The following is an 11,572-nucleotide window of genomic DNA, read 5'->3' on the forward strand; positions in this document are numbered from 1 at the left end:
TGGAACCAATACACAGTATTGATTCTAAGGCAGAAGGTTAGGTTTGGGTTTTTTTTTAAGTGTAAAGTAGTCCTAAGAATAAAAAATTTGAGAACTACTAAAGGGCATGGGGCTAATAGGGTAGAGAGAGTTGAAAGAACTCTACCTCTGGAGTCAGGGAACCAGGGTCAAATCCTTATGATGGTGGATAAGTTCTTCTACCCCACTGGAGCCTAGTTTCCTTTTTTGTAAAATGAAGGGGTTGGACTAGATGGCCAGTGAAGGGGACTTCTGGCTGGGGAATCTGTGATTCTACAACTTGGAAGACCTTGGTTCAAATTCTTCCCTTGACACTGGGACAATCCCTTAACCCCTCAGTCTCCTCATCTGTAAAATGGGGTTAATGCTTGTCATACCTACCTCATCAAGCTTTTGGACAGTGGCCATAACACAGTTTGTGAACTTTGAAACTCATAGAAATGCCAGTTACTGTTCTTGTAAAGCCAGCTCAACAGGGTGTCCCAGTAGTCTTAAGTGCCAGTTCGAGCTTTTGGGAGAGCTGGCATGCTCTTCAAAATACTTTCTCTTTCATCGGTCTACAAATATATTTTGGTGACTTGTTATATATGAGCTGCTGGAAAGTTTCAAAGAAGTCTGAACCTTGATCCCTGTCATCAGTGATCTTATGGATTCCAGGCAAGGTCTAATTACATCAGTCAATCATGCAGCAAGCCCTAATAAGCATCTGTTGTGTGCCAGGCACCGTCCTAGGTGCCGGGGACGCAAATTAATCCAGAAAGCAACAAACACTTATTTTTCACACCTGCTATTCGCCAGGCCTTGAACATACCAATCAATCAGTCAAAAAATACTCATTAAGGTCTCACCATGTGCCAGGGAGCATGTTGGGCTCTGGAGGAGCTTGCACAGAGTACTCAGGGAGACCACGGATGCCTAGAAATACTTATATTTAAAAATACATACACGCATACATGTCACACACATATATGTGTGTATGTATATATAATAAATGAATGCAGAATAAAAACAACAAATCTATTCCAGGATAAATACAGCGGTCACCATTTTAAGTGCTACATAAAGCAGACAATTATTTAGGAGATTGGAAGAGAAAAAGATCACTCAGGGCTGATGTAGGTAGGGGAAGTTTCCTGGAGGAGGTGACATTAATTAAATTAAATTATTTAAATTAAGCTGGACCTTGAAAGAAGAACAGATTATAAGAGGTAAAAGTTGGGGCAGCTAGGTGGCACAGTGGTGAGTGCTCCAAACTTGGAGTTGGGAGGGCCTAGGTTCAAGTGTGACTTCAGATACTTCCTAATTCTGTGACTCTGGGCAAGTCACTTAACACCAACTGCCTAGCCCATGCTGCTCTTCTGTCTTAGAATTGATGCTAAGGGGGGCAGCTGGGTAGTACCTCAGTGGATTGAAATCCAGGCCTAGAGATGGGAGGTCCTAGGTTCAAATCCGGCCTCAGGCACTAACCAGCTGTGTGACCCTGGGCAAGTCACTTGACCCCCATTGCCCACCCTTACCACTCTTCTGCCTAGGAGCCAATACACAGAAGTTAAGGGTTTAAAATGTTAAAAAAAAAAAAGAAAGAAAGAAAGAATTGATGCTAAGACAGAAGGTAAGGATTTTTAAAAAATGAGGATTACCTTCTAATACCTTCCCCTTCAACTTCTCCTTTAAAACTGAGCCAGCTGGGTAACTCAGTGGAGTGAGAGTCAGGCCTAGAGACAGGAGGTCCTAGGTTCAAACCCGGCCTCAGCCACTTCCTAGCTGTGTGACCCTGGGCAAGTCACTTGACCCCTATAGCCTAGCCCTTACCACATTTCTGCCTTAGAATCAATCAATTCTAAGACAGAAGGTAAGGGTTAAAAAAAAATGGTCCAGGAGCTGGCAGATTTTGCAAAAAGAAACATGGCAAATTCGGGTTCCAGTTATAGCCTTGAACTGAGATCACTGTCATCCCCTCCTCTTCAGAGGTGGAACTTTCTAGAAACCAGCTGTCTCCATTCTGCAGTTTGCCTTGCCTTGTGACCCTGAGCCAAAGTGCTGACGCATTTTCTCTCTCTCTCTTTCTCTCTTTTCTCCTCTAGGTTCGGTAAGAGAGTTCACTTTCCCCATGATGTGTGCATATGTTTCCTCGGGGCTGGGAGAGCATCTTCCTCTCTCAAGCCCCTCCTTCCTTCATCCTTCTTTGGAGCCTGGAAACAATGATGTGGCCAGATGTGTTTTGAAATGGCTGGGGGCTCTGAAACGAGTGGAATTCAGCCACAACGACGACTCACAGAGGGCTCGTGGGCCCCAGGGACCCCACAGCCAGTGGGATGTGTGCTCCGCGTTCACTGCGGTCCCTTGAGTACCCACATGTGTCTTCTCTGAAATTTGGATGATTTCTTTATTTTCCATGCAGCAGCTGGGTTTTGGAAGAGGGGAGGGGCTGCCTAGAAGCTTGCAGGGCTGTTTGGTCCATCTGGGCTGCTACTGATTACGTTCAGATAGACAGAGAGCATCTCACTGGGGAGACCAGCCTCAGGCTTCCGATGCTTTCCAAGTGCCCTTCCCTACCCTTGGCAGGTTATTATTTTTTTGCCTTCGTCCCAGTGCAGAGCTGGCTTTTTGGATCTCCTTCCTTTTCCTGAAAGGGAAGCCTCTTTCCAACACACAAGCTTTATTTTGTCATCCTCAAATCTGTTCAGTTAAGAAGGAGGCATTGATGAAGCACCTACTGTGTGCTCAGCCTGGTGCTCTCTCTTATTATTCAGAGACAGACCAGCTTCATCAAGCAGGGTGTAATAGGAAGAGTTCTGGACCCTGGGACAGGAAAGACCCAGCATCCAGCACTGCTAGCCTAGACCCTCTCCCTAACCTTTGGGCAAGTCACTTAGCCCCTCTTGGCCATCATTTCTGTGTCTGTAGAATAGAGACGATAAATACCAGCCACACATCCCTCCTAGCACTGGGGGAAAGGTGGCAAGATATTTGAAAAGATTTTTAAAAGTTAAAGGTAGATTGTGGGATCCTCAGAGTCTGTCCATTTCAACCCCTTCATTTTACAGAGGAGGAAACTGAGGCATAGAGAAATGAAGTGACTTTTAACATCATAAGGAACTAGAAGGGACATCTGAAACCATCTAGTCTATTCCCCCCTCATTTTGCAGAGAAGAAATGTGAGACACAGGGAAGTGGCTTACCCAAAGTCATATAGAAAGCATCAGTGGCGCGATTTTCACCCAGATCCGTTGACTTGGAGTCAATCCTCTTGAAAATGTTAAAAGCAGCCATAGAAATGGCATTATTATTATTATTATTATTATTATTATTATTATTATTACCATCATCATCATTATCTATGTACTCCAGTCATCCCTAATATGCTTTAATAACCCATAATCAATAGGTCTTTAAAACAAAACCTCTAGCATCCACTGCCTTCTTCTTAAGACGTCTGTGTAGATGAGTCCCAGACGCTTCCTGGCTGTGTGACCCTGAGTAAAGGACTTAATTCCATTAAGCCTAGCCCTTGCCCTTCTGTTTTATGGGTTGATACTAGGATAGAAGGTAAGAGTTTAAAAAAAAAAAAAAAAAGACCCTGTGCAGACGCAGTCAGCAGCCAAGACCCTTTTCTGGTCAACCCAAGCATTATGGTTTTGATCTGCTGAGTAGGGAGACAGAAAGGTTGGGGAGCGCCTATGGGTCTAGATAGCCATTGCTGCCCAAAGCCAGGAGACTGCAGTGCTCTGAGTGGCCTTGAAATCCCAAAGGGAGCAGCGCCATCTAGAGGCGCCACGTCAAATTCTCCAAGCCTTCTCTTCCCATGGAGACAGAATGCCAAGGTTCTAGGTCTTCACTGGTTCAGGAACTCCCAGTGTGGGGATTCCCTTTACTGCTACAGCTCAGGGCCTGGAGGGAAACTTGGAGTCTTCAAACAGGGGTTCTTAATCTTCTTTTTGTCACAAACCCCTTCTGGCGAAGCCTATGGACTCAGTAATATTCTAAAAATGCATATATATATTATTTATATAAATTTAAATTATTTTTAATGATCATAAACATATTAGAAAGCTTATATAAAAGCCATATTTTATATAAAATTATTTAATATGTAAAAAATAAAATGCACAGGATAAAAAGAAAACCAGTTATTGTTGTATAAAGTTATCACATCTTTTTTTTTTTTGGTTTGCTTTTTAAAAGCCCTTATCCTCTGTCTTAGAATTGATACTAAATATTGGCTCCAAGGCAGAAGAGTGGTAAGGGTTAGGTCACTGGAGTTAAGTGACTTGTCTAGAGTCACACAGCTAGGAAAGTTTCTGAGGCCAGATTTGAATCCAGGTCCTCCCAACTCTAGGCTTAACATTATCCACCTACTATGTAGCTGCCCATTATAATTGTCATTCTTTGAATCCAGGACCTCCCATCTCCAGGTCAGACTCTCTATCCACTGAACCATCTAGATTCCTTGTTTTTAAAAAACAAGTTCACAGACTTTGTTAGAAAGCTTAATACTTTTTTCTTTCTTTTTTTGTTTGTCTTAGGAACATCTTTCAGACAGAAGGACAAGGGCTAGATGAGTGGGGTTAAGTAACCTGCTTAGGGTCACACAGCTAGGAAGTATCTTGAGGCCAGATTTGAACCCAGGCCCTCCAGACTCCAGGGCTAACACTATCTACCTTGCTATGTAGCTACCCAATATAATTATCATTCTTGATCACAAGACCTTCCTCCAGGGAATGAGTTTAAGAGGAAAGAGTAGTCAGGCTTGGCTTCATGTATACACACACAGTATAGTCAGATGATCTGCAAACTCATCTCTTCTTCAAGTGTCCTTCAAAAGGAATATGGAGAATAATTATATTCCCTTCTTCCATTTAAAATCCATCCTACCATGGGACAGGGAGCATGGTGTATTATGGTGAATCACTGGTTTCAGAAGATAAAGACCTGGATCTTTAGACAAATTCCTCTCTATTCTGGGCTTCAGCTTCCTCCCATGTGAAGTGAGGGGGCTGGGCTCTGAGGTGGTCTCTTCCAGCGCTAGGTCTTCTGATTCACCTTAACTATATCTCAGAGCACTTTAAGCCAGCCTGGGACCGAGATTTAAAATCTTTCCCTCCCCAAGTCCATCCTGGTCTCACCATTGCTATAGTGACTGCAGGCTCAATAGTTGTATTGCTACCCTGATAGGAAGCCAGGAAGAGAGCTTCAGGCTTATGGTCCACATTTAGATTTTCTTAAGTTTTTGCTTGCCCAAAGCCTGTTTTTCTTGTCTTAGACCAGTAGCCCAGTTTCTTTCAGACCCCAGGGTCCGGGAGCCTCTGTGTTTTAGGTGTCTTCACTTGTAACCATTCACTTTTTGATTCTTCACTGTTTGGGCAGCTGAAGGGGGTGGGAATGCTACATAATTCTGTACTGAAGAGCTGGTCAGCCTGTCACAGGCCATACAGCAGAAAATCTGATTGTGTGTGTCTATGAGAAAAAAGAGCAAGAGGATGAAGAAATGAAAAAACATGTATTAAGTGCTTATGGTGTCCTGGGCATAGAACTGCAGCTGGCTGGGGAAAAAGATAGAAAAATGAGACAGCTTCTGACCACAAAAACTTATATTCTAATGAGTGAGGTGGAGAAAAAGAGAATAATGAATAAATGAATTAGATGAATGAATGAATGAATGAAAAAGCATATATCAATAGTTTCCCATGTGCCAGGCACTGTTCTAAGCTGACTAGGGATAGAAATTCAAAAATGAGACAGTTTCTGACTTCAAGAAACTTCCTTTCTAATGATGGAGGAAAGAGAAAGAGAATGAATGATTTGAATGAATGAATGAAAAGAGCATTTATTAGGTGCTTACTGTATGGTAGACACAATGGTTAGGCTGGCTAGGAATACAATTACAAAAGGTGAAAAAATCCCTTCTTTCTAGGAGATTAGAGTCCAATTGTATTGGATTAGGGTGGGAGAAAAGAGAATGAATGAATGAATTAAGAAGCATTTATTAAGTGCTTGCTGTGTTCTAGATTCAGTGCTAAGACCTGACTACAGTACCTGGCCTCATCGAACTTATATACCAAGTGGAGATCTTGTAATAGGAAATGGTGGCAGTTTAGGAAAGTGTGAATTCACCTGCTGGGTTTGGTATGGGAAGGGTAATGTTTGGAGCACTCCTTTACATCCCTGCCCACTTTTCCACCTTTCTCCTCCCAGTGGGAGGATGCTGTCAATATCTCTGGGAGAACCAAAAGTCAGCCCAGGGCACCTGAGAGTGGATAAGGTTGAAAATGGGGAGACCTTTGCTTCTAGCCTTGATTCTGCCATTAGGAGGCAGTAGAACCCTGGGCAAAGCACTGATAGATTTTATAGGATTCAATATTGGGGAAGACCTTAGAATTCATCTATTCTGACCCCCTGATTTTATAGAGAATCCTAAGAACCTAGCTTTAGACTGGAAGGGACCGCAAAGACCATCTAGTCCAACCTCTTCATTTTACAGATGAGGAAACTAAGACTTTGAGGTCAAGTGACTTGTCCTATGTGGGATTTTTTGCCTTGATTGACTAAGAGGAAAACAGTTGGATCATGTTGCCTTTAAAAAATTATTTTTTTTAAACTCTTACCTTATGTCTTAGTATCAATTCTAAGACAGAAGAGCAAGGGTGAGGCAAACAAGGCTAAATGACCTTTCCAGGGTCACACAGCTAGGATGTATCTGAGTCCAGATTTGAACCCAGGACCTCCTGACTCTAATAACTCTTGATGCTCTTTAGGGAAATAGGGAAGAAGAGGTAGATGGAGGAAGAGAAAGTTGTTGGATGCTTTGCCCACCTTGGTTTCATTATAGACAAGACCACAGAGATGGCAGTAGAAAACCTCCCAGGCTGTCTATACCAAACTTTTTTATTTTACTGATGAGACAAATAGGAGAAGGGAGGGATTCACCCAAGTTTACCCAGATAGAAAGGAACAGAACTGGGATTCCAGGCTCTTGGACCCCAATCTAGCCTGTTCCTGCTGCACTGTGTTGTTGCTTCCTTTTTTCAAAAACCACTTCCATCTCTAGGATGCCTGGGTTTTTTAGTTTGGGATGTTGAAACTACGTGCTTAAGTGCCACCACTATAAGCTGGCATGATCTTGCCTGATTTCCTACTGTGGAATTCTCCATATCCCTGGAGTCACAGATCTACACTTATCCCTCCAAAAAAAAGGGGGGGGGGCAGTAGTATAGCTTTTGCTGTATATTCCTTTCCCCCTGAAAAGGAGAAAAGAGGAGATCTGGGAATTTCTGCATTTTTTAAACCCTTACCTTCTACCTTAGAATCAAGATTAAGTATTAGTTCTAAACCAGAAGAGCTGTAAGGGCTAGGCAGTGAGGTAACTGTTGAAGTGACTTGCCCAGGGTCACCCAGCTAGGAAGTGTCATAGGTCAGATTTGAACCCAGGACCTCTCATATCCAGGTCTAGTTCTCAACTGAGCCACCCAGCTGCCCCAGCATTGCTAATTTTGAGCCAGGCTTTATGAGATAGACAGAGTCAGTAAATATCTATTAAGCCTCTGCTGCGTTTTAAGCATTGTGCTAAGCACTGACTGGGCTGAACAAACCTGAGATGACTCTTTCAACAACTGAACTTGTCCAGCATCTTCTGAGCCCTAACAAACCATCCCTTTCAGGTGCCCCTTCTTCCCCCCAGACCTTGGGAGGTTCATGCATGAATCAGCTGGGGGCTTTGCCAACCTCTTCTTGCAGAGCTGATATGCAACAAGAGGTGGTATTTGCTGGTCTGTAGTACTCGGTGAGAGAACTCCCTTTCCCAGAGCAGATCACACTCAGGTCCCCTTCTAAATGGGCTTAGGAATAAGTGGGCATTTCCTGGGAGAATTTGTTCTCATCCTCAGGAGGGAACCTGGTGAGGAGGCACCTTGGTCTGAGGGAAGGAGTTCTGCGCTTGGAATTAGAGGAGGCTGGGTGGCACTGGACTGGCCTTGAAGTGAGGATGACTTGAGTTTGAGTCCTGCCTCAGACCCTTCCTAGCTGTGTGATCCTGGGCAAGTCCCTTAACCTCAGAATCTCAGTTTCTCCATCTGTAAAATGAGGAGGTTGGACTGGCCACTAAAGACCCATTCAGCTCTAAATCTACAATTCTGGGATCTCATCACATCACCATGAATAATGGAAAGTCATTAAGGGCTTACCGTAAATGCCAGGCACCATGCTCACTCTCGAAGACAGGAATACCAAAGAAAGACATTCCCTGACCTCAAGGGGTTTACTTTTTAACAGGAGACAGTATGGTTAGGGGAGTGGAAGCCAGGTAAAGGTGTCTTGTTTTGGAAAGTCATGGCATTGGGGAGTTGATCCTAGCAGGAACCAATTGACATGCTCTTTCCAAATGGCAGCATTGATTGATGGAAACAACCAAGTGAAAAGGGGGGGGGGGTTATATATGCGGGTGGGAGAAGCACATGGCAAGAAGATGGTCAGGGTAGATGACTGGAAACATGGTCTGGGGACAGCTAGGTAGAGGGACATGCCCTGTCCCACTTATGGTGGGAAGAGTATTGTATATGAACTCAAAACACCTAGATTCATTGCCTGTTTCTGTTGACCTTGGACAAGTCACTCCCCTTTCTGGTCCTAGTTTCTTCATCTGTAAATTAAGGGACCTGGTCTAGATGGCTTTTATGGTCCCTCTGAATGCTGAATCTATTATCCAATGAAGCTTTAATCTGGCAGAATTCAGGTCCCAGCTCTGCCTCTCACTACCTGGGTGAGCTTGGTTGCCTTGTCTCTTTGCACCTCAGTCTCCTTATCAGTAAAATGAAAGAGTTGGCCTTAAAGGTCTCTTCCAGGTCTAAATGTTCGATTGTAAATATGTGAATGTGTCATACATAGAACCCTAACTTGAATATTGTGATTCCTTTTCATTTCAAGACTTTCCATGTTAAGATTCAGGGAATTTCAGTGACGATGGAGATTCACAGCGTCCCCTTGACACCATGATGTCATGGTGGCTCAAATACAGGGGGAAAAAGGGAGGCGAGGTGGGGCTGGGGGCAGCTTAGATATTATTTCACCAAGAAAAACCCGGAGACCCACCTGGAAAGAAGAGAGGCCGGTGGGTTTCCTTCTTCCTCCCACCTCCCTTCCCAGCCTTAGGTTGGTCTCTGATATGTGCTGCACCCAGGGAGAGGAAGGCACAGCTCACCTTGCCCAAACCCAATTCTCTGCCATCAGATCTCCCCCACGGATCCCCCCAGACGGTACGAAGAGACATCGGCCTCTCAGTGACCCACAGGTGAGCTCAGCCGCAGCTGAAGAGGTTTGGGAAAAAATTGGCTTGTGGCCACTCAAGCCCTCTCCGTCCGGCAGGGTCTTGGGCGTGAGGAGGAGAGACGGGGACAGTTCAGTGAGGAATCTCACATTGCTTAGTGACTTTCCCCAAGGAGAAAAGCCTGTTATCTGGGGCTTGCACATCCTTGTTTAGGTTAGACAGGACAGGGATTTGTAATTGCTTGTATTGTTACTAACTTGGGTCCTTGGCAGGAGAAACAGAGATAGAGATCCTCAGAGGGGACACCGGACTGGAAGCCAGGAAACCTTTTTCCTATGGAGCCTCAGTTCCCCCCGTTGGCCTGTGGTCCCACGGATCTTCCTGAGCTCTGATGTCTCTGGGATTCTCCAGTTCTAACTCCCACTGAATCTGGGGGCCAAATGGTTATCCAGGCATGGAGTCCCCACTGTGCCTTCACCCTCATTTGCCTTTCCTCTTTGGAAAAACCCCGGGGAGCTTCTCCTGGGACCCCTGTTCATTCTCCTCTTTTAGCCTCCTACTCCTAAGCTTCCCCTTAGCTATGGTCCCACTAAAGTTGGGGAGAAAGGGGCTCCCTCACTGGGCTCTCATCATGTCGGGGCTCCATGTGTGTGATTTCATTTCATTTAGGTTCTCCACTAAGTCCTGGCTGTCCCAGATTTGCCATGTGTGCCAAAAGAGCATGATGTTTGGAGTGAAGTGTAAACACTGCAGGTGAGGATGGACCCGGGCTGTGACCGGAGCTGGCCCCCAGTGGGTGGCTCATGTGGCCAGGGGGGAAGGTGATCCGTGGGTGGGGTCCCTTGGCCCCACAATGGGGAAGATTTCTTAATATTCTCATTATTCTCCCTTTTTTCCTGGTCTCCTCCTCCTCCTCCTCCTCCTCCTCCTCCTTCTCTCTCTTAATAAGAAAAGCTATCATTATAAATAAATTATATATATATAAATTATATATATAAAGCTATCATTATAAATAAATTATAAATAACAAAATAGTAACATTATTACAAATAGTAAATATATATTTCTATATAAAATACACAAACTTAAATAATACACTTACAAAACAAAACTATTTTATATAATGTTATAAAATGGCTTTGCAATGTTTGGAGTAATGTATATGTGATGTATGTTACATATCATATATGATATATATAGTTTAATATATAATATAGAAATATTTATTTTATTTATATATTATTCATAAATATAATTTTATTTCCATATTTATATTATGAATGATATCTTATTTCTATAGTTTATATATTTTATTTATAAATATAATTTTTATTTCTATATTTATTTTATTTTTTCCGGTTTTTATAATTCTTTTTATTTCTCTATATTTCTAAATATATTAGAAATCATTATAAATTTTTATTTATGACTATATTATTTTATTTCTATTATTTTAAAATATTACATATAAATAAATATTATCAATAATAATGAGAGGTATTATGGCAGATAGAGCTAGTCTTTAAGCCAGGAACACTGGGGTCAAGCCCCACTCCCAATAAACTGACTGTATGACCCTAGACAATTCATATAATGCCTCATTTGCAGAAAAGATGTTCATTTGTATTGTTAGAAGGAATTTTCTTACCCAGGAGTTCCCTAAATCAGTGAAATCATAGGTCCAGGTTCTAACTCTAATAACAAACAAACAAAAAGAGAAAATCTAGATCTCATTATGCTTAGTACTATTAAGAACAATAAGAAATGTCACTGAAAAAAATGTATTTTAATAGAATTGTAGTAAGAAGAATCCTGATTGCTATTTACCCCCCTATGTGACCCTGGGCAAATAAATAACTTAATCTTTCTGGGCCTCAATTTCTCCTATATAAAATAAGGGGTTTGGACCAGCTAATCTCTGAGGTTCCCTTTAACCCTAAGTCTATTTTCAATCTTTTGATTCTGTTTTCTCTATGATTTCCTTTACACTTTCAGAGATACTTTGTGCTTTCTGAATTTATTAGTGTTGTATTTTTATTTTTTCTCAATTACACATAAACAAAAATTTTAAACATTTTAAAAAACTTTTGAATTCTAAATTCTCTCCATCCCTCCCTCATCTCTCCCCTTCTTGAGAAGGCATGAGATTTGGTAGAGGTTATGCTTGTTTAGTCATGCAAAATATTTCCACACTAGCCATGTTGCAAAAGAAAACACAGACCTCTCAGATACTTCCTAGCTGTGTGACCTTGGGCAAGTCACTTAACACCTGTTTGCCTAGCCCATACCCTTCTG

The 11,572-nt window shown here is 42.6% G+C and overlaps 1 protein-coding gene across 1 annotated transcript in view; it reads left to right on the forward strand.

Moving 5' to 3' along the window:
* The window catches only part of KSR1 (kinase suppressor of ras 1), a 242,482-nt gene that overhangs the window by 189,775 nt on the left and 41,135 nt on the right, over nt 1-11,572 (forward strand). The window contains exons 5-7 of the mRNA XM_044675581.1: nt 2,103-2,107; nt 9,241-9,301; nt 9,947-10,030. Coding sequence (XP_044531516.1) covers nt 2,103-2,107; nt 9,241-9,301; nt 9,947-10,030 — 150 coding nt within the window. The remainder of the gene's footprint in view (nt 1-2,102; nt 2,108-9,240; nt 9,302-9,946; nt 10,031-11,572) is intronic.

Source organism: Gracilinanus agilis, chromosome 4 (assembly GCF_016433145.1).
Source record: "Gracilinanus agilis isolate LMUSP501 chromosome 4, AgileGrace, whole genome shotgun sequence".
Taxonomy (NCBI): Eukaryota; Metazoa; Chordata; class Mammalia; order Didelphimorphia; family Didelphidae; genus Gracilinanus; species Gracilinanus agilis.